We start from the raw sequence: 24,677 nt of genomic DNA on the forward strand, positions 1-24,677 counted from the left end.
AGGAAATTAATTTGAGATACCTAAAAACGTTCACAAAAGTGAACATACTTATATTGGTGGTATAAGAAGAGGTTATTCAAATAGTTAATGTATTCAGAAATTTTGTAATTTTCTCCCAAATTCTCTAAATTCCACAAATGTCATTTCCGGTTGAGAAAATACTGTTGGGACTGGTCACCGCTGCTCGCCGGTAACTTTTTAACTTTTTTTTTTTTTAATGATTAGTTTATGATCTAATGAAGAGAGCAACTGTTTTCATTTGGGCAGACTTATTCTTAGAGTGTCATTTTTTTAGTTATTTATAGCTCGACTGGTGATTTTGTTGATGCTTCAGTGCTGCTGTGCCTGGACTATTTTCAGCCTAACCCTGTTTTGAAACTTCTTTTCTCCGGACGTCTGAGTTGTCTGCGTTCTCGCCTACAATGTGGACCGGTAGGATATTTATTTGGTTCGTGTTTTTTTGGCCCCTCCTGTCGCTCATTATCCAACCTGCGATGGGCCTGCTTCAGTACTCGGCTGCTGAGCTCCTCCGACTGCGCTTCCACCTGTCTAAGCCTCTGCTGACTGCACTGTATCTCTATCCGGACATCATATTCCTCCCCTATCTGAGATACTTTCACTGTGGGTCCCGCCGGAGTCTCCAGGTTGACACCTCGAAAATAATAGATTCCATCTGGTCCAACTTGCGAAGTCCTCCACGTAACATAGGCAGGGTTGCTGACCACAGTGTGTTAGCCAGCCTAGCTTGATCGGCTAACGCCATTGCCAAATGTGATAGCGCCATTGTCAACTTCAGTTTGTTGAACATCTGCTTGCTTATGAGCAAGGGGCATTTCATCCAGGATCTCCTCACTGATCGTAAGTTTGACTTTTTCTGTCTAACCGAGACGTGGCAACAACCTCATGACTTTTCCCAACTTAACGAATCCACTCCCCCGGGGTTTGTTACATTTGTCAACCCCGTGGCTCTGGCCGGGAAGGAGGTCTCGCGATAATGTATCGTGAGAAGTGGAAAGTCCTGGTGTTGTCTGTTCCTGCCTTCAGCTGTTTTGAATCTATTGTGTGTCAATTGACTGGACCTATCCCTACTATTATTGCAACAGTTTACGGCCCCCCTAAATCAAATAATGACTTTTTGAATGACTTTGCTGTTTTCCTTACACACCTATCTGTTTCATCAAACATAGTACTTCTGGGGAACTTTAATATACATATGGATAATGCCAATGACCCTGTTACTAGAGACTTTACATCCTGCCTTGAGAGTTTTGGATTCTAGCAGTATACTGATGTTTTCACTCATTCTAAAGGACATATCTTGGATTTGATCTCCTGCTCTGGAGTTACCACCTTTGCTTGTACTGCAAATGAACTCCCCATAACTGATCATTTTCTTCTTTCATTCAGTTTTAAACTTGCTCTTTCCATTACTAAGCTTCCTTGTCTCATGTCTTTCCTTAATATTAAGAATATGAACTTGTATTCTCTCCCCTGTAGTATTGATTCCCTTATGGACATTCATAATTTATCCATTTCTGAAGAGCTAGTCTCACACTATAACACTGGACTCTATGGTATTCTTAACTGTCTCGCTCCATTAAAAACTAGATGTTTCTTTCTCATGTTCTGCTCCCTGGTTCACACCTTAACTTCGGCTTTTGAAAGCCAAAGGCCGGCAACTTGAACGGTTGTATGAAAAAACTGGACTCCTTGTTCACTAAGAGATGTATAAAACCATATATTATATTACAGGGATTGTATTGCTGAAACCAAATCTAATTATTATACTTGCATAATTTCTTCCAATACAGGTAACACCAAGTCATTGTTTTCTTAATTGCTTAATATCACACAGCCCCCGGATTCTCTACCTTCTCACCTTTATTCAACTGATTTTTGCAATTCCCTTATGTCCTTTTTTAATGAAAAAATCCAGAGGATACACCAGTCTCTTGGTACGGATTCCTCCAGTACATCATTTGAATTTCATTCACCTACTCACTCATTTCCTCTTTCCAGCTTCCTACTTTCTCAGAAATCTCAGATCTCGTCAAAGTTTAAGCCATGCACCTGTCAACTGGATCCCCTTCCCACAGTTCTGGTTAAAGTCTGCCTCCTTTCTTTGGTTCCTCTTATTTCTGCTATAATTCACTCTTCTCTCACCACTGAAACTATTCTTCATCTTTTAAAACTGCTTCAATAACCCCAATACTGAAAAAACCTGGTGCTGGTCTAACTAATTTCAGTAATTTTCGCCCTATTTCTAATCTACCCTTTATTGCCAAAATTCTTGAAAAAATAGTGGCTATTCAACTTCATTCTCAAAAATAATCTGTATGAACAGTTTCAGTCTGGTTTTCACCACCTCCATAGTACAGAAACATCACTTATCAAAATTAGTAACAACCTCCTTATGGCAGCTGATTCTGGTTTAATCACTTTTCTCATCCTTCTTGATCTGAGTGCAGCCTTTGACACTATTTGTCACGCCACTCTTCTCAGCAGATTATCTTCAATTGGCATTACCCACACTCCACTAGATTGGTTCAGATCCTATATTTTAGGCTGCACTCCGTTCATTCATCTGAAAACTTTTACATTTCAACCCACTGCTGTTAGTTCAGGTGTGCTCCAGGGCTCTGTCCTGGGGCCCCTGCTCATCATTATTTACCTCCTTTCCCTCGGCAATATCTTTTGTAAATGTAACATTAATTTCCACTGTTAAGCCGTTGACACCCAGTTTTACTTCACTAACAAACCTACTTTTTCCTTTCCAGCCTCCTTGCTTATTAACTGCATAGCAGAAATTAAATCCTGAGTTTCTTCAAATTTTCTTAAATAGTGACAAAACTGAGGTTCTCCTCATTCGTACTAAATCAACATTATCCAAAACTGATAATTTTTCATTGGTTATTGATAATTCCTCTGTTTCCCCTTCTTCACAGGTTAAAAGTCTGGGTGTAATCCTTGATAGTACTCTATATTTTCAGTCCCACATCAATAACATGTCCTGGTCTGCATATTTCCACCTGCGTAACATTAATCGTATTTGCCCCTCCCTCACTCCTCACACAACTACTATCCTTGTTCATAACCTTGTCACCTCTCTGTATTTTTGCAGTTCCCTTTTCTTTGGTCTTTGTTGCAAATCTCTTTAAGTTTCAACTGGTCCAGAATTCAGCTGCCCGCATCATTAGTAGAACCCCTCTATTTACCATATCACTCCTGTCTTGCACCAGTTTCACTGGCTTCCAGTTAAGTTCCACATTGACTTCAAAATTCTCCTGTTAACATTTAAGGCTATACACAACCTTGCTCCTCCATATCTGTCAGACCTCCTCCAATGTGTTGTTCCCTCCTGCACCCTTAGAACCTCTTCCTCCACCCACTTGACTGTCCTCTTCGTTCGTCGTACCACCAGCTTTGGAACTCATTACCATCCGAAATATTGATTCATTCTCACTTTTCAAATCTAAACTTAAAACTCATCTGTTTAAAACTGCTTTTTCTCTTTGATTATAATTGCTCTATCTGATTTTAATTTGTGTATTTTTAGTTTTGTTTATAAGGTGTGTTTTATCTATTGTTCGGTGTCCTTGAGTGTTTAGAAGGGTGCCTACGAATAAATAAAATATATTATTATTGTTATTTAATATACAGTATATGAAAGAAGAGCTCCTTATTAATCATTGTTAACACATTAAAAATTTCTGTGATTCTTATATTTCTTACAAATACTTTCATATATACAGTAGCTTTTCAAAATGCAGAGAATTACATGAAAATAATTAAAATCAGTTCTACAAGCAGAGTGAATGTATTTCAGACAGGCAAGTTTTGCGCGATGGTTGAGATTGTACGTTAGTGTTGTCCTTGCCATTGTCAATTTGTGAATGCAGGATAGTTTAAAAAAAAAAAAAAAAAAAAAAAAAAAGTTGAATCATGTCGGAACAAGGCAATACACTCATTGTAAACATTACTGTAGTGATGTCTGCTAATCCTAATCCAATCGTGCAAGAGACTTTCTAGGTTTAGGTCTGAGTGGGAGACAGAATGTCAGTTTGTTATCCCTGTTACTGGTGAAGAATATGCTTATGGTCAAGCTTTTTGTTTAATTAATTGTATATTAAGCTGCTGAAGCCTATGTTGTACTGAAACCAGTAAAACTAGGCAATCAGTGCAAATTAATTTTGCTAATATTTCCATCCATTTGGGCTTAAGATTAAGATAGTTAGATTTATTCTTATAATTCATAAATGATACACACTATAAAAATGTGCATTATAAAATCTCAAAATAAATAACCCTACAGATATATATTTAGAAATTTTTTTCAGTCTGTCCTTGCTATTTAAAAGCCTAATCTATACACATTATAAATGAAATTAATGACTCCTTCTCTCTAGGTCACAGCTGTGGAGCTTTTGTGCATCATGCAGTTAAGCCCAACCTGAGATATAAGAGTGCTGATTGTGCACAAAAGTTGATCCATGATTTTATGTTTCAGTTTATATTAATTTAGTTTCAGTATTATTTGTTTGTATAATGGTTGGTGTTTTTGGTATGTTCTTTCGCAACATAGCAGTTCAAATCATTCATATTGGTTTTCTCAAACATTATAGAAACCCCTGAGGAGTATGGGGGTATATTTGGTGGTCATTGTGTGGTGTTTCTGTTAAACAAAATTGTTCAGTAAATTAACTGGAATAATGTAACATTCATAGGCAAGTAGTAATTAAAAGTGGTTTGCATTAGAAATTAATCGCTGAGTTATTTCTGCTTAATAGTAAAATTAATATGCTTGAAAGAAATACAGTAAATTGCAATTTAATGTGCAGTTAATTTTCATTAGAAATGTTAATTGTGAGATTAATCATGATTAATTTTTTAAATTTAAACAGCAGCCCTATTTAAAATGCATTTCAATATATTTAAAACCTTCTTGAAAGATATCTTAAATTAGCTTCCTTTTGTATTTTGAGATATCTTAAAATATATTTTCAGAATCTTAAAATAGCTTGCTGTGCAATTCTAGATGTCTAAAAATCATCTCAGTAAATCGTAAAAAGACAGTCTGATGTAAAAGATAGGGATTTATGCGGGAAGTCACTGTGAAATCTAGAATTTGGTTTAAGATCTCTCAAAATGTGTAAAGGGAGCATGATGTCTCAATGCATTTAAGATATCTTAAAAGGAACAGGAGCTTATTTCAGGATGTCTCAAAATGTTGACAAGCATGTCATTTTAAGATATCTTGATATCTTCAAATGTGTTTGGGATATCTGAAAATACCATTTGTTAATGTATTTTGAGATTTCTTTTTAGTGTTAATTCTACATGCTATAATGATGGAAAATAGTTTTAACTAAATAAAAACTATATCATTATGATTTACTTCTTTTATTCTCAGGCTATATTCCAAGAGCTTGGTTTTGTACAGCAATGAACCTTAAGAGAGACAGGTTGGTAAGCATTTATTTTTAAATATTGATTTATGTCTTAAAACAGGGTTATTAAATAATATACTATAAACTTTTATGTTATGCTTTTTTTTTTAGTTCTGCTCTCTCATTGGACAGTTTGGCAGGACTTCTTGACTTTTCACTTATTTACCATTTGTGGTTAAGTGGCACTTTTCTTTTGATGATCTGGTACACAACATGGCTGCTGTTCAAAATATACATTACTGAGGTTTGTGCAGTTAAATCTTTTTTCAGGAAAAAGGACAAATTTAACAGTTTGTTTATGCTCCTGTCTCTGTTTTTATGAATTGTTGATTATTCATAGTCATATAAGTAGATATGGGACATAATTTACAAGAAATACTTCTTTTATTTAAGGATTTCTAAAAGAAGATTTAGCTTTACTAAATAATAAAGAAATAATTTTAAAAAGAAAATAAAAAGTCAAAATATACCCTAAATGTTGTTCAAATAGATACCTATAAATAATATTGCTTTCTTGAAAGTAGTTTATTACCGGTACCTCTTGTTTATATTTAAAAATTGTTTTTACTTTTCCTTAAACTTAAAACTAGTTTAACTGAGTTTATTTTATTAAATGTCATAGTGTTAATGCATACAGAGGAAGCAAGTCCTTATTAATCTAGCGTTAAAATGTTTTAGTGGATTAACAGGTACAGTAAGTTGGTAGGCTCATTATTTAACTATTTTTTAAAATGTTATGGCTGTTTACTAGTAAAAGCCATATCATATTCTCTATTTAAATGTTTTGTGTAATCTGATCATATAATGGACAAAGTACATTTTTATTTATTGCTTTTTTTAATGTTTATTCTCATTAAAATAAAAACAAAACAGAGCTACTATAGTACAGAACACATGATACCTCCTAAACCGGCAATGAAATGTAAAATTATAGCAATTTGATCTGGCCAGTCATATTGCAGGTGGACCTGTTGAAGCAGAATTTCACACAGGTCATGATAACTGTAAAGCTACAGTAGGAGAAGAGGCTCAAGTAACGCACGTCACACCTTGCTCAGTCCTATTGACAGCCATGATTCATCACAGCTTTCTTCAAAGTCAGTGATTAATCTCTCTTACTGTCCACCTTGATATAGTACACCACCAGAATGTAATGCTAATTATAGGTTAATACAGAGTACAGTTTTGAATAATACATTGCACAACTGAAAGACTTTGTAATTAGGCAGAGAATAACATGTTAATATGGGGAAATCTTAAATAAATAACATCTTAAATTTTTGAGGTCATCGGGGTTGAATTCTACCCCTGCCACTGGCTGAAGAGTAGAAATATTGATCAAATTCTTTTCAGTTTCAGAATATGAAAATAGTAACCATGGCTAACCAGTCATGTGGATGTTAGTATTACTATAGATAACAACTTAGCTATTCTGTAATCTGTTTTTTTTTATAATGCATCTCCAACATTATGGCCATTAAACTTACTCTAAACATAACATCACATATCACCAAGTGTATTTATTTAATTAGTAGTATAAAATTGTTAGTGTATTTTGGCATATAAGTTTACTATAATTTATTATTTTTCAGGAAAAATTAATGATGGCCTGTTCTCTCTCTCTCTTTTTTTTTTTTTTTTTTTTTTTTTTTTTTAAGTAGCTGTTCGATATTTTTTTGGGAGATTGTGAACCTGTTTTTTTCCATATGCATTTCTGAACCTCTGTAATGCTGGGTGGACAAAGAGACATTCTCGTTCTTTCTTTGTTATGCACTTATTTTGAGATATTTCAGGTTGCAGAGTTCAGCATGCAAAACCTTTCTAAGGCTAAATATAAGTAGGACCGTAGTATGAATTTCTGAGCAAAAATAAAAAAAACAAACTAGAAATTAAGTATATTTTACTAAGAATATTTATGTTTTAAAACCAAAAAACAACTAACATTATTGGCTGGAAAGTAAATGATTCTAATCACTGACTGCACTATGGTGTAGTGGCTAGTACAGGTAGGTAAAATTGGACAAAATGATTGTGTTTTCATGGTGTAATCTGAAAAATCTAATGAGCCTCATAGCTATGGCATTTAATTATTTATGCATACATGTTAATGGACTTTTACAATTTTAAGGAAGTAACACTTTTTACAGTAATAATTGTTAATTGAACATACCTAACATAGCTGCACTAATGGCTACAAAAGCCTTTGTTATTTATGCTAATAGCATGTTAATAACTATTTGTGCAAACTAGCCTACATTTCATGTTGTACACAAGAGCTCAGGGTGTATAAATCCACATTTGTTGTGGGTGAACACTGTTTTGAATTAGTCCTACCACCTCTCATGGCATGGGAAAGCAGGAATGCTTTTTTTTTTTTTTTTTTTTTGCTGTATCACCCATGAATACTTAACCCAAACATAATTGCATTGGACATGTTTCCTCTTAACTTTATTGAAGAAGAAGTGTTTTAAGTTAAGTGCTGCTGTTGCAAGGATGTTGTCAGATGTCAAGGCTAGCTGTTGATTATTGATATGTGGAAGGAGAGGGAATTTCTTTGATTTCAATTGCCTATGCATAGATGTAGTTGACTTATGAAATGAAAGCTTTACCCAGGAAAGTTTGCATTGTACCCCATTTTTGTTTATCATTTCGATGAAGTTCCAGGTAGAACTCTGACAGCTTCAACAGTCTTTCCGTTTTCCTTTATTGGACTAGTCTCATGGGGCCAGATGTGATTCTCAAATGAGAATACACACCTGGGAACAACCTGTTAAGAATTGTGTAAACAGTGGCCAGATCCAGTGTTGCAAAGCCTATACCCACAGGGTTTCTTCTTATAACACTCACCCCTAATTTCTTTAGTCCGTGCATTTTTAAGTTGCTGCCGGGATATGAGGGATTAAGCAAAATATACTAAACAGTGGTCTGCTAGGGTATATTTCTGTCATTTTAACAATTGCATCACTATATATAACATAACATCAGTTTAGATAAGCATTGTGCTCTATGGATGTACAACATTTTAAAACGTTGTAGCTATTTTGTCATAGCATGTTTATATTTGCAGTTAGACAGTAATTTTAAAATTATTTGTTTAGACATGCAGTCAGAAGGCGAATATTGTGCAGTCTCGTCTGTGCATCTACTGGTGGTGTTGATTTGTTGATTCGTTGTGTTTTGAATACTGAAATCTGCATCTGGCAGTTTATCAGCTATTAACAGCAGCCTTTTTTGAAAGTGTAATTTACTGTTTACTTCAAATGCATACTTTACAGTTCATATTTTCATGAATATAGCTACCAATTCTTTCAAGCTTACATTGACTCCTACACTAACAGCATACACTACACCTACAACCGCGTATCTTTCATTTTTACCATTCGTCCATTGATGCTGTTAAATGCCAATGTATAATCTGATGAGACAGAAAGGTTTTTACCTTGAATCAGGTTGTTTATTTTTAAAACGTGCAATGTTCTCTGTGCACACTGCACACACAGCTAACATTTATATGTGTGTGTGTATATATAATATACTAGCAAAATACCTGCGCTTCGCAGCGGAGAAGTAGTGTGTTAAAGAGGTTATGTAAACATGTATATACATATACATATATATACCCTAAGTTCTTGTCTATAAGCCGCGGCTTATCTAAGGAAAAAAGTTGTGAAAATGAAAAAATAGAATATCGGCTTATACATAAGTCCGGCTTATACATCCATCGTGGGGGTTGCGTTCCAGAGCCACCCGCGAAATAAGAATATCCGCGAAGTAGAAACCATATGTTTATATGGTTATTTTTATATTGTCATGCTTGGGTCACAGATTTGCGCAGAAACACAGGAGGTTGTAGAGAGACAGGAACGTTATTCAAACACTGCAAACAAACATTTGTCTCTTTTTCAAAAGTTTAAACTGTGCTCCATGACAAGACAGAGATGACAGTTCCGTCTCACAATTAAAAGAATGCAAACATATCTTCCTCTTCAAAGGAGTGAAGCAAACAAATCAATATGTCTGTTTGGCTTTTAAGTATGCGAAGCACCGCGGCACAAAGCTGTTGAAGGCGGCAGCTCACACCCCCTCCGTCAGGAGCAGACAAAGAGAGAGAGAGGGAGAGTTTGTTTTTCAGTCAAAAATCAATACGTGCCCTTCGAGCTTTTAAGTATGCGAAGCACTGTGCAGCATGTCTTTTCAGGAATCAGCTTTACAAAAGATAGCAACGTGAAGATAATCTTTCAGCATTTTTAGACGAGCGTCCGTATCGTCTAGGTGTGCAAACAGCCCCCCTGCTCAATCCCCATACGTCAGGATCACAGATAGTCAGCGCAAGAGAGACAGAAAAGTAAGCCGGGTAGCTTCTCAGCCATCTGCCAATAGCGTCCCTTGTATGAAATCAACTGGGCAAACCAACTGAGGAAGCATGTACCAGAAATTAAAAGACCCATTGTCCGCAGAAATCCGCGATATATATTTAAATATGCTTACATATAAAATCACAATTTAAATGACCGCTACGCGCTCGTGTTGACTCGGCGACGCCCAGAGCAGAAAGAACGCGCTCCGGCCGCTCCAACCGCGCCATGCGGGGAGTGAGAGAGACGCCAATATCTCACACTCTCTCCCCCCTTAAAGAAATTAAATGGGCGCGAGTGAGACCACTGACCTCCCTCCCTTCTATTAGTTATAGGTTATAGTACGTTCGGCTTATCCATGAGTCCGGCTTATCTATGATACGATTTTATTTTAAAAATTCGTATGATTTTTGGTCTCCGGCTAATACATGAGTCCGGCTTATAGACAAGAACTTATGTGTATATGTAGATATGTACCCTATCTAAATATACATATATACATCCACATATACATATATATACATATACAAATTTACACATCCATATATATATCTAATATATATATATATATATATATATATATATGCACATATATAAATTATATATTTTCACGGCATTCATAGTCTGAATCACAATCTGATTGTATGGGTGGTCACCTACCAGGTAACGCTTATGGTTGGCCAGCAAGTCAGCTAACATCAGCCACGGTGCCTTCAGTTGTGAGAAGCAGATCATAGAATGGTGTTGTATGGGTGGTTACCTACCAGGTAACGCTTATGGTTGGCCAGCAAGTCAGCTAACATCAGCCACGGTCCCTTCAGTTGTGAGAAGCAGATCATAGAATGGTTGAAAATAGTTTACTGTCAAATAATGCAAAGAGTACGTGACACGTATTTCGCCCTAATTCTTGGCTCATCAGGCGTACACACTCACTGCACTCCCTTACGGGAATCGAACCTCGGATGTCAGCGCTAGAGGCGAAGCCCCTAACATTGCGCCATGGCGTGTGGTTCGTTTATTTGACAGCATGTAGATCGGGGTAATTACATTCACGACATTCGTAGTCTGAATCACAATCTGATTGTATGGGTGGTTACCTACCAGGTAACGCTTATGGTTGGCCAGCAAGTCAGCTAACATCAGCCACGGTGCCTTCAGTTGTGAGAAGCAGATCATAGAATGGTTGAAAATAGTTTACTGTCAAATAATGCAAAGAGTACGTGACACGTGTTTCGCCCTAATTCTTGGCTCATCAGGCGTACACACTCACTGCACTCCCTTACGGGAATCGAACCTCGGAAGTCAGCGCTAGAGGCAAAGCCCCTAACATTGCGCCATGGCGTGTGGTTCGTTTTTTTGACCGCATATAGATCGGGTAATTACATTCACGGCATTCGTAGTCTGAATCACAATCTGATTGTATGGGTGGTTACCTACCAGGTAACGCTTATGGTTGGCCAGCAAGTCAGCTAACATCAGCCACGGTGCCTTCAGTTGTGAGAAGCAGATCATAGAATGGTTGAAAATAGTTTACTGTCAAATAATGCAAAGAGTACGCAACACGTATTTCGCCCTAATTCTGGGCTCATCAGACGTACACACTCACTGCATATAGCCAAATTCCTGGGCTTCGCAGCGGTGAAGTATTGCTTTTAAATTTTAATTAAGAAGAAAAGAAAACCTTTTTAAATTGAGGGAAAATATACCAATAACAATTTGTTAAGGATCTGTTTTTTTTTGTGAAGCTGCCTTTACACAGCCTGTCTCAGTGCTCTTTGGTGCTCTTCCTTGTTTTCTACGTACTGCGTTCACAGTCAGTTCACGTGATTACGTGGGAGGCGTGATGATGCGATACGCAACTCCGCCTCCCATGGCCAGCGAGCTGCAGACCATTACAGTATATGGACAAAAAAGAGGTTCCAGTTATGACCGTTACGCTTTGAATTTCGAAATGAAACCTGCCTAACTTTTGTAAGTAAGCTGTAAGGAATGAGCCTGCCAAATTTCAGCCTTCCACCTACACGAGAAGTTGGAGAATTAGTGATGAGTGAGTGAGGGCTTTGCCTTTTATTAGTATAGATATATATTTTGGTGGAGGGGGAGAGAGACTTTTCGACTGTAGACGGCTCATTGTAAACAGAAGCTTGATGTCTGTTGGGCCAGGTTAACAGGAGCACCTCTGATCTTTGCAGTTCAAAATCATCCCCCATACTTTGAGTGCTGCCTTCGTGAGACATTGGTTTAGTTTAGAAATCTGACACTCAGTGGGCCATTTAATTGTTCCCACCCAGTTTTAAGCAAAATTCAATCATGGTTGTCTCCAGATGTATATCTTACACGTATGCCTCCAGCGAGACTAATATAGGGATGTAAAATTTAAGAACCCATAGATAGAATAAATGCAGCTAATTTAATATTTGTTTTAAGTTAAAATAAATAAAGGCCTATTATTTACTAGCTATGTTACCTGTCAAAGAAAGGTAATAGAATACATTTAAAAAATATTACATATTTGATATCTCTTGCCTTGCTTGTACCTTTACAATTCCTTCTATGGCTATCCTTGGGTGTCTCTACCACTGTTTTCTGGCTTTACCTCTCTCAATTGCATTAAAATAAATTTTAACACCATAATTGTAAGATGTATGGAATCCCAAAGCTCATTTTTTTTTAATTCGGGAAAAGAATATTGTAAAAACTTGCCTTAAAACCAGAAGACCCTGTTATTTGTGGTCACTGTTCTTCAGTGTTTACTTTGCTGGATGGTGTTGTGTGAACACTTGACAAGCAGACACATTGTATGCTCCCAAAACAATGTAAAGTGAGTATGTCTGTAGCTGTTATTCTCTCAATGTTTATTTTTCAATATAAATTTTATCATCTGTAAAATAGTAATGGATTATGAATTGTTTAAAGTATTGTCAAAAAACTGGTAATTTTTACTTAGTTTTTATAATCAAAAGTTGATAAAGGGAAATGAATGCTGCATCCATATAAACGTTGTGTTCTAATGAACACTGCAGAAAGGTTATTCTGAGAGAAACCATTTGTGCTAGTATGTTACAAAAACCAAACACACGAAGTCTACATTAATTGTCCTTTGTGAAGATTTTGTTTTGCCACCATATTTCAAATAAGAGAGTTCTCCTCATAAAATAATTTGGATATGTATTTGTGCATAGTTACTGTATTTCAGTAAACTAAACTAAACATGTTTATTCCATGTTTTGCATCATTTGGGGAAATTTTTTTTTTTTCCCCAGAAATAACAATAATGCAAATGTATGCATTGCAGCATGTGCACTAATTTAATAACCATCCCACTTGGGTTATGACTTATGTGAAGGCATTTTAGGGAAATTGTTGCAAGTTACATGCACACTGCAGTTTATACTGTTGATATCAATGTTTTGGAAAGTAAATAACACTGTCTATAGTAATTTGCATGTCTTTTTAGGTAGTTTGTTTTCCAGTGCAAACTGCATTTTCAGAAAAGGTTAATGAGTGTCTCCCCAAAGTGTTGAACAGCAAGCAGCCACCTGTTTTAAAGGTACATATTATTTTTTGTGACAACATAATATCACCTTCTTGGTGTTCTTGCCTCTAATTTCATGGGATCTACATTTCAGCCCTAGGCTGGTTTCTGTGTAAATGTTTTTTTTTTTTTAATTTCTCATTATGGTATCCTGGTTTTCTTCTTATACCTGAGATTTACATGTTAGGTTAATTTCTTTTATTTATTTTTCCAGCTGCCTGTTGCGGCCTAGTATATTGAGTGTGAATGTGCCTGAGAAGAAATGCTGTCACATCCTGATTATGTCCTTGTCTTGTACCCCACATTATTTCTGTCTTGAGTTAGTAATGGAAAAAGAGTTTAGAAGATAAATGATTATTCATTACGCAGTTGTTGTAACCATTAGGCTCAACCAAATGGTTACTTAGTTGCTCATGTGACAAAATTAGCCATTATAGGAAACAAAATGTATAAATATTGTATTTTCATCTGTGTATTGTTTTTCTCCCTAGTATTTAGCTTTGCAGGACTTTGCTTTGTTGTCACAACATGCTGCCTCTAGGAGACATGAGGTCTTCAGTCTAAGTCAGCCTGGTATGTAAAATTTAAATTTTTAAATGTTTTAAGAAATTGTCAAGTGGCATTATTTAACTGCTTTTAGCACAGACATAATAATTTAGAACACCTGCCTCTTTGCTAATAATGGTCCTTGTAACTTTGTAATGGTAAAATACAATTAATATTCATAATCAGGAAAATTATGCAGATTAAAGGTAAGGGCTTATTTTAATAATATACTGTATAACCTTGAATAACTGAAATGTACTGGGCTTGATAATTTGGAAATTACAGGATAGTTAATGTGTTTTATTACTTTTAACAGTTTTCACATGTTTAATAATAGTTATTGCAGTGTGGTGCGCTGATAACTTTTTACTTTACTGACTTACTGTCCACTTAAAATAGCTTTAGAGAATCTGTTAAAAGGGCTGAAGACTTCCATGATTCATGTATGTATTATTTTACCTATGGTGGAAATAGAATGTATTTAAAGCTTCCTTGCATTATGTATGCAGGTATGTAATTTTAGTGTCTGATATACAGTTTAATAGTGGGAGATATTTAACTTTTTTTATGGTTTAGGTGGTCATCCACACAACTGGTCTACTCTCTCTGGAGAATGTTTATCTCTCTTGAATGATCTTACCCACAAATTGATTGCTTACCAGGAGGCAATTGCATCCAATGGACGGGTGAAACAGCAGCCTGTTGACGGTGACAACCGATCATCCCTGTCTGGGAGCTCAGGTATTGCTTCTAGCATAGCAGGATTCTAAAGTTAAATACAGTATGTACAGCTACATTTTCCGTTACTTTATTCTTTTCAGGTAATTTTTGTGTGAATACGGATGGACATTCATTCTTTGTGTCTTATGATTTTTTCACCAATAATTATTCTGACTAAGACACTGTTACTGTTTTACTTTCCGTGAATGAAACTGAAATTGAAGGAAATTAGTAATGTTTTAAGAAAATGTTATATGTGCTTTTCATAAACATATTCTTGATGTAATCTTATCTGTCTTATTTGACCCCAATTTATTTTGTGAGGTATATTTACCAATTACCACTTTAATTAGGTACACCTTGCTAGTAACGGGTTAGACCCCCTTTTGCCTTCAGAACTGATGTAATTCTTTGCGGCATAAATTCAAGAAGGTGCTGGAAACATTCCTCAGGGATTTTGGTCCATATTGACATGATAGCATCACGCAGTTGTTGCAGATTTCTCATCTGCAGTGCACATCCATGATGCAAATCTCCCGTTCCACCACATCCCAAAGGTGCTCTGTTGGATTGAGATCAGGTGACTGTGGAGGCCATTTGAGTAGAGCTGAACTCATTATCATGTCCAGAAAACCAGTTTGAGATGTTTGGAGCTTAGTGATATGGCGCGTTATCATGCTGGAAGCAGCCATCAGAAGACGGGTACTCTGTGGTCATAAAGGGATGGACATGGTAGCAACAATACTCGGGTAGGCTCTGGCATTTAAGAGATGCTCCGTTGGTACTCAGGGGCCGAAAGTGTGCCAAGAAAATATTCACTGCACTATTACACCGCCACCACCAGACTTGAACCATTTATACAAGGCAGGATAGATCCATGCTTTCATGTTGTTGAAACCAAATTCTGACCCTGCCATCCAAATGTTGCAGCAGAAATCGAGATTCATCAGACCAGGCAATGTTTTTCCAATCTTCTATTGTCCAATTTTGGTGAGCCCCTGCGAATTGTAGCCTCATTTGCCTGTTCTTAATTGACAGGAGTGGCACCTGGTGTGTTTCCTGCTGCTATAGCCCATCTGCTTCAAGATTCAATGTGTTGTGCGTTCAAAGATGCTCTTCTGCATACCTACTTTGTAACAAGTGGTTATTTGAGTTACTGTTACCTTTCTATTAGTTCAAACCAATCTGCTCATTCTCTTCTGACCACTGGCATCAACAAGGCATTTTTGCTCAGAGAGCTGCCTCCAACTGGATATTTTCCAGTTTTTCAGACTATTCTCTGTAAACGCCAGGGATGACTGTAGGTGAAAAACCCCAGTAGATCACCAGTTTCTGAAATACTCAGACCAGCCTGTAAAGCACCAACAACCATGCCACATTCAAAGTCGCTTAAATCACCCTTCTTCCTCATTCAGATGCTCAATTTTAACTTCAGCAGGTTTTCTTGACAAGGTCTACATGCCTACATGCATTCAGTTACTGCCATGTGATTGGCTGATTAGTTACTTGCGTTAACAAACAGTTGGAACAGGCGTGCCTAATGAGGTGGCTGGTGAGTGTGTATTAGGGCATTCATAATGTGTTTTCTATTAGAACGTTGGATGCAGCTTTTCAGGTCCAGCAAATTCCGTAGCTTATACAATTGTGTGACAGCCAGATGGTTTCTGGGCTTTTGTTCTGGACAGCTGCATATAGTGACTGCTTAAACTAGAATACCCAGTATAAAAAACCGCTCACAATTCCTTGCTGATATTCTAAAGCACTTTTTCTTAATACTCTGCAAGTTTTCCCATTCAGAGGAACCAGGCCCATGTTATAATGCTTTCAGGGATTGGCAGATAAAATATAGATGTTGTGTCAGTTGATGTATGGGCCTGTTGCAGAAATCCATCCATCCATCCTCTTCCGCTTATCTGAGATCGGGTCGCGGGGGCAGCAGCCCGAGCAGAGATGCCCAGACTTCCCTCTCCCCGGCCACTTCTTCTAGCTCTTCTGGGGGAATCCCGAGGTGTTCCCAGGCTAGCCGGGAGACATAGTCCCTCCAGCATGTCCTGGGTCTTCCCCAGGGCCTCCTCCCAGTTGGACGTGCCCAGAACACCTCACCAGGTAGGTGTCCAGGAGGCATCCTAATCAGATGCCCGAGCCACCTCATCTGACTCCTCTCGATGCGGAGGAGCAGCGGCTCTACTCTGAGCCCCTCCCGGGTGACTGAGCTTCTCACCCAGACCAAAGCCCAGACACCCTGTGGAGGAAACTCATTTCAGCCATTTGTATTCGCGATCTCGTTCTTTCGGTCACTACCCATAGCTCATGACCATAGGTGAGGGTAGGAACATAGACCGACTGGTAAATTGAGAGCTTTGTCTTATGGCTCAGCTCCTTTTTCACCATGACAGACCGATGCAGAGCCCACATCACTGCGGACGCTGCACTGATCCACCTGTCGATCTCACGCTCCATTCTTCCCTCACTCATGAACAAGACCCCGAGATACTTGAACTCCTCCACTTGGGGCAGGATCTCACTCCCAACCCTAAGAGGGCACTCCACCCTTTTTCGGCTGAGGACCATGGTCTTGGATTTGGATGTGCTGATTCCCATCCCAGTCGCTTCACACTCTGCTGTGAACCGATCCAGAGAGAGCTGAAGATCACTGCCTGATGAAGCAAACAGGGCAACATCATCTGCAAAAAGCAGTGACCCAATCCTGAGTTCACCAAACCGATTGGACTGAAAAAACCTTTTTTTATTTTTTTTTTTTCAGTTACAAAACTGTTGCAGAAAACATACGTAAATACATTAGGAGTATATTGCCTTGGCAATATACTTTTTCACATGAGGATATGTGAGGTTTATATAAGGGTTTAAAGAGACAATGACTGTTTATACATGCCACTTAAGCATAGACAGTAAGATTTGTAGGCATAGAAACTAGTGTTACAAATGAAATTAGGTTTGTAGTTATATCCCAAAGATTTTCAAAGGCGAATGAAGCTGTAAATTGAACAAAAATGCTGAAATGTACTTGTAATTATTTTTTTTCAATATTCATTAGATATCTACAAGTCTGCATATTCCTATTTGATATCCAGTGATTATAAGAGGTAGAAACTAAACTGGTAACTGACTGTATCACCTTATGAGAAAACCTTGCATATGCTATAACTGGAACAAGATATCATTGAGCCCAACACCCGATTTTGCCCCAACCATCCCATATATAACCCTGTAAACATGGTGTAGACTTTGAAGAACAGCCAAGTAAAAGGTTGGAAGGTGAATTTGTTTAGAATGGAGCTTTTGACCTAACCTTAACAATGGATTCATAGATCTAACAATTAAGGACCAGCAGCACCCATAAAACATACTATATAAAACAAAAGTAATTTAGATATATGAACAATACATTTTCCAGTTAAGGAAAAGAAAACATGAAAATGTATAATTTATAAAATCCTCAAAATATGTAATTCATTACTTTTTTTTTTTTTTTTTTTTTTTTTTAGCTCTTTGACACTGTTGCTTATGGTGTAGGCTCTGGCACCTCTCTGCACAAGACCGAAGTGTAACAAGTTCGGAATGGCAACCTATCATAAGGCTTAATCATGCATATACCAAACCTTGCTTATAAATGACCACTTTAGATTCTCCTGTTAATTTAAACCTTGGAAAGTAATTATATCCAGAAAGAGTTTATAAAAACTGAAAACATATAAACTCATCAGTCAGTGAACAGATATTTGAAGGAGGCAGTAACAAGATTTAGCAAAACAGATTGTACAAACTGAAATGTATTTAATTGTATTGGGTGTTGGAATTTTGTTGTAAATAAGATACAATTCAGAAAATATCAACATACAAGTAAAATGTTGATAGCATTTAAGTGTATTTATCATTTAAACTACTGTAATTAGTAATTCTTCAGTTTCATTATTAAATTAACCCATTTATTGTTAGCAAAAAAAAAAAATTCTAAAACACTATGCCAACTATCAATTACAGCCTTTCCAAGGAAAATAAACTTGATTGAATGTGCATCAAGTAAATCAGTTTCACTTCTGAATGATGCTAAGATCCTGGTTAGCGTTTTAATTAAAAGAACAGAGAAAGTGTCCTACCCATAATATAACAATATCAAAATGTATCTGTTAATGACCAATATTTTCTTTCAGTTTCCAGTGGTCTTACTGCCTTTGAATTCAGGAATAACATAATTTTTGCTTTGTGAGAGAAAACATTAAACAAGATTTTAATGGATGAGCCTCCCTCCATCTTAATTTAGCTGGGAAAATTAACATGTTGAAAGTGAATATGCTACCAAAGCTCATATTTCTTTTTTCATAGCATCCCTATATACTTTATGTTAACAATTCCTTTTAAAAAGTTAGACTAAATTGTAACATCATTACAATGTAAACACACATGAAAAAGGTAACTGAACAGAGATCATAAACTGAAGATAGCATGGCAGTGCCTAATTTTCAGTTCTCTTACTATGTTGTAGATATTTTTACAATAAGATAACCAAAATAAACAGACCACAGTGAAACCATACCTGCATGGTTAGCCATGGGAATGGAAATCTTGCTCAGAATCTTCTCGCTGTGTTTTCCCCTGTGCCTCAGTCAACACCAGTTTCCACCAATTAACTAACAATCCACTGGTTCACCATTCATTTAAGATATGGAACCAATGTAGAACAGTTTATTCCAGAAAAGTGCTTATCTGTTGCCCTCATCTTTTATCTATATCTGTCCTTTATTCCTTGATGATTTTAGGGAATGATTATAGGGTCTTGCAACTAGAATTTCAGAAGAGTCATAGAATTAAGACATTCATATAGTCACAGGTGGAGCAGTGGTAGTGCTGCTGCATTGCAGTAAGGAGATTGTGGGTTCACTTCCCTGTGTGGAGGGCGCTATATAAATGTAAAAAATTATTATTAAAAAGAATTTTAGTGTGAGAAGCACTAACCTACTGGTAACAAGAGGAAAAAATCCTGTGAAATTTTTAATACTCATTTCACAAAGTCTCTATTTAGTTATTTCTTTCATTTTAACCCCATACAGCCTTTTGGTTGTTTTTATGGTTGCCTTTGAAAGAGTTAATCAAGCATCAATAAATGTGTAGCTTCTTTGCATTTTTCAATACTATAAATTTGAATATACAGCATGTATGCGTGCAGCATGGTATTTAAGAAAAAATCTCGGACAAGAATGAAAAGTCATAAGAAGGCACATACACTCATGTTGTCCTCCTTTAGAGTTGCTAATGTAGGATGTTGAAGGGAATGGAATTACCCTAACAATGTATGTGGATCTCTGGAAACCACTCATACTTCACACAGGCAGCAACTAGAATGTTTTTAAAATGTTGGACTTGGGCTTTACAGTGGTTACTGCAGCTACTCCGCAGCTCCATATGTGCATTATACCTGTAATCTTTTCTTGTTTCTTTAGTTACAGGTCCATCTTCAGTAGAAGATTCTCCACCTTGGCAAGAACAAAGCACAACTTCTAGTCATACAACCAAAGCGTCCACTTCTGTTTTTAAACCATCTTTGTCCTCCCTAAAATCTCCTTTAACTGCCCCCTTCTCTCCTGACATAAATAGTCCCTTTGGATCACCTGCACTGAAACGTCTAACTGCCTCTATAGATCCAGGTTCCCCATGGTATGGTTCTGTGCAGAGTCCACATTTGATAAGGCGAGGACCAAAGCTTTGGACCTCATCTACAGGTATAAACAGAATGATGCACTTTATTTTTTTAAACAAAATGTTTTTCTCTTTTTTCCTTTGATGTTTACACTTGTCTGCAGTTTTTACAAATGTTTCTAGTAAGACTAAATTTCAGCAGTCGTTATGATGAACACAAAAATACGGTACTCTTCTGTTTAGGTTTTCCTTTTTATTTTATGTGTATTTATACATTTATTTCAGACTCTCCACTTAATGGTAGATCACAGAGAGAAATTCCTATTTTGCCTTGCACATCTCCTGGTCCTCAAAAACCAAACTTTCTTACAGTGTGGCTTCAAAATGGATTTGACCAGGTATGAGACAGTGATATAATGTGTGTAAATTAAAAAATGTTTCTAGTAGTTTAATTTATATTTGTTTATCTGTTATATATGTATGGGGAATGTAAGGCGCCAGTCAGCATGATCAAATTTTCTGCATCAATGTTTATATCATGTAATTCTTGTAACAGATCAAAAACCTAACAAGTCAAATGCGTTTACTTTGAATTCATAATCTGTGAAATTGTTTGAAATAAATACACTGTGTAAACTTTATTTTTTTTTTACATCTTAATAAACACCAAAATGACATAAAATAGATTTTAATTTTACCTCATGGCATTTATCAAATATCAGCAATATTTTTATGTTGATTTCAGTTTCTTTACATTTTTTAAGGTCAAACATTTCTTGGCCAAACGGGTGCTGGTCATGTATCTCTTTAATAAGGTAAGGATATATTAATGCTTTGTATAATTAATAAAAGAAATTAATTTTGCAAATGTTGCTAAACCAAAATTTTGTAAGGTCTTTTTAAACTATTGCAATTTTAGTTTCCTAAACTAAACTGCACGGTGGCGCAGTGGGTAGCGCTGCTGCCTCGCAGTTGGAAGATCTGGGGACCTGGGTTCGATTCCCGGGTCCTCCCTGCGTGGAGTTTGCATGTTCTCCCCGTGTCTGCGTGGGTTTCCTCCGGGCGCTCCGGTTTCCTCCCACAGTCCAAAGACATGCAGGTTAGGTGGATTGGTGATTCTAAAATTGGCCCTAGTGTGTGCTTGGTGTGTGGGTGTGTTTGTGTGTGTCCTGCAGTGGGTTGGCACCCTGCCCAGGATTGTTTCCTGCCTTGTGCCCTGTGTTGGCTGGGATTGGCTCCAGCAGACCCCCGTGACCCTATTTTCGGATTCAGCGGGTTGGAAAATGGATGGATGGATGGATGGATCTTGAAGTGATCAAAGTATAATACTTATGCTGAATGAACTGCAAATATATAATTACTGTGGAGAAAGATTGGATTTTAGCTGTATATTTTTTTTCTTCTTTGTGATCATTTTTTTATTTTTGACCAATAAAAATAAAGTTTCAAATAACAAAATGAATATCACTGTCATAAAATCCCATCACAACAAGTAAATGTATTTGGTGTAATCCACCTTCCCCATCCCCAACAACAAATCCAAGCCACAAAGACAAACACCTTAATAAATCCAAGCTAAAGAGATGTAATACCCACAGAAGACAGTGAGAGTCAAGTCGAAGGTGTTTAGACAGGAAAAAAGGAAACTAATAATAAAGCAGCCGCTAAGATACGAGGTGAGACACAAAAATAACTGGACTGGGCTTGGGGCTTTCCTGGAAAACCGTCTGGAGGTCCGCCGGATATGAATCATAGAACTATATTCCCTCCTACACGCCCTCTCAAACCGCTGACCGGCTAGGTATATCCTGTGAATAGCCCAATCAGTATTTGCACAACAATAGCTACATGTGTTGCCGCAATAATGTCAGGTGAAAAAATCAAATGGCAAAACAACATCAAATTTATCACGAATTTTCTTTTTTTCTGTAAAGCAGTTTTTGACTGACATAACCATTTCTGTCCTAGATCATCCTCCCTGTTCACCCGATTTAGCTCCCTGTGATTTTTACTTGTTTCCAAAAATCAAAAGTGACCTGAAGGGAAAGCATTTTTCTTTAATGAATGAAGTGAAGACAAAAACAGCAAGCCTGTTGAAGAGTCTCGAGCAAGAAGACTTCCAGCACTGTTTCAATCAATGGAACATACGTATGGAGCAGTGTAGAGATCAGGAGGGGGAGTATATAGAAGGTGACAATGTTTAGAATGCTGTAATTCATCAATAAATATATATATATATATATATATATATATATATTTTACCAATCCGGTTATTTTTGTGTCTCACCTCGTATAAAAGATTTCAATGCATTTTAGCAGTTTTTCTTCAAATTAAGTTTTGAGGTATATTGAGTATTTTTTCTATACAGTATACAGCAAATAACTTGCTGCTTGCGTGGACATTACTAGTATCATGCATAGTTGGTGTATTCTGAAGCAACATTTATAGGAAAAAATCTAGCCATGCACAAATACTATTTTAATGTGAAATAGTTACATATTTGTATACATTTTTTTTTTACTTTTTTCCCCCCGTATCAAAGAAGTTATCAGTTCATTTTCATTCTTTGTCAAATTTGTCATTTTTGTTTTACCAAATAATACAATCAGGAATTAAAAATGTATAGACAACAATACAAATGGCAAAGCAACAAAAACGCAATATGTGTTCAATACTGAGCAAAAGTGTGTCTTTAGTATTGAGTTTTAGACCATTTTGGTATAAACATTAGTAACGGTCATTTTTCATGAAATAGTGTTCTTAAACACAATTTTAAACTGCTCCATATTTTTGAGGTGCATTGGAGAAAAATGAGAGTAATAGGAGAAAAGCTGAACCGACCAAAGAACAATGTGCACATTCCACACAGGCAGTGCCTTAGCCAAGATACTGTATTTATATATGAAATCCTGGCTCAGTACAGCAGGCATCATTGGTGGGACCTCTTCTGCTTACAGCATATCATACTTGTCCATACCACAGTTTATTTCATTAATTTATTTTAATTGATTACTTTGTATGATTGTCTGTTTCTATGATATCTTTTAAGTAGTTTTGTAAGTGTTATAATTATTAATGTAATTATATCATTTAGTGACCGTTTCTTTAGCAAGGATTTCCTTTACCAGGATGATTATTTTCTGCAAAGCCAGATTAAGTATAATATACTAAAGAAAAGATGAAAATGCATAGTGGTGGCTCAGAGACTACGGACCTATGCTGGTATTGGGAAGGTTGTCTGTTCAAATCCCGTTACTGCCAGAAGGGATCCTACGCTGCTGGGCCCTTGAGCAAGGCCTTTAACCTGAAAATTGCTCCAGGGGTGCTGTACAATGGCCATGTGATAAGACAACCTCCCCTCTGGGATTAATTCAGTGTACCAAATACCAAAAAAAAAATCAAGGGACATTTCTGTGATATTGCAGGACTAAGTTAAGGGGTCTACAATCGTATTACACTCCCCAAGAGCAGGTAATAGTATATTGCATAAATATAATAGGGTTGGTAGATCCCATCAAAAATTTAAATAACTCCTTACCCCAAAAAAAGTGTTAATTACATTATGCAGACAACTTCTACAGGCCTATGCTGTAATTTTAAATGAAAGTGACTGCACTTGCATGCCTGACAGTGCTGTGTGTTGATATAGTATAATATATAATAGTATTTTCACACAGTGAAAGAGTGCATAGACATTTTTCTCTATTAATAAACCTATCATTTTAGTAATGTTAAGGTCATTGTAGTAATAGGCAAATGCAGGGTAGATTAGAATTTCCTTTCTTTCATAACAGCCTGTGGTAAATGCTGTCAGTGGCATCCTTACTACTGAAACACCTGGCTATTCTTGAGAGCGGAGAGTTTGTGCCTTTTCTGCAAAGCACACTTACCTTTTTGATCTCTGTCTCTGGCAGAAAGCAATCTGTTCAGCCCAGTGAAAGGAATATTGTTTAGGTCACCAAATCCCATGATCCCATTCTTTCATTCATTACCTAAACTTTTGAACATTGTTGCATATAGATTTATAGGTTTATTTTGTCATTATTGTCACATGTAGAGGGATAGATATACCTGTAAAATGAAAAACCAGAGGCTGGCTCCACTTGTATCCTGTTTTAAGTCTTGCTACTTAGCCTGGTATTGATACAATAACACAAATTCCCAATACTCTTTTGGGAAAAGGATCAGATATTTTTAAAACATTTCCACTATGGAAGCTGCACCCATTTCCGCTGCACATTGCAAACTACTGGTTAACAAAAGGATACTCCTAGATTGGGGGTTGTTACTTTTCATGAGATTTACTTCACATTGTGCATGTAGTTGATTGCATTCAAATGATGTAAGCAGCAGATAATGAATCCTTGGCTTCCCATGCCTGAACTTTTCCTTAATAATCGTTGATAAAAATCACAACC

At 36.7% G+C, this 24,677-nt stretch overlaps 1 protein-coding gene across 1 annotated transcript in view; it reads left to right on the forward strand.

Annotated features, from left to right (window-relative positions):
- ndc1 (NDC1 transmembrane nucleoporin) overlaps positions 1-24,677 on the forward strand; it is a 63,137-nt gene that overhangs the window by 23,157 nt on the left and 15,303 nt on the right. Inside the window, exons 7-14 of the mRNA XM_028811241.2 lie at positions 5,411-5,462; positions 5,559-5,691; positions 13,260-13,352; positions 13,829-13,910; positions 14,460-14,624; positions 20,063-20,341; positions 20,544-20,656; positions 21,023-21,073. Of these exons, the coding sequence (XP_028667074.1) occupies positions 5,411-5,462; positions 5,559-5,691; positions 13,260-13,352; positions 13,829-13,910; positions 14,460-14,624; positions 20,063-20,341; positions 20,544-20,656; positions 21,023-21,073 (968 nt within the window). The remainder of the gene's footprint in view (positions 1-5,410; positions 5,463-5,558; positions 5,692-13,259; positions 13,353-13,828; positions 13,911-14,459; positions 14,625-20,062; positions 20,342-20,543; positions 20,657-21,022; positions 21,074-24,677) is intronic.

This window comes from Erpetoichthys calabaricus, chromosome 10 (genome assembly GCF_900747795.2).
Source record: "Erpetoichthys calabaricus chromosome 10, fErpCal1.3, whole genome shotgun sequence".
NCBI classification, from domain to species: domain Eukaryota; kingdom Metazoa; phylum Chordata; class Cladistia; order Polypteriformes; family Polypteridae; genus Erpetoichthys; species Erpetoichthys calabaricus.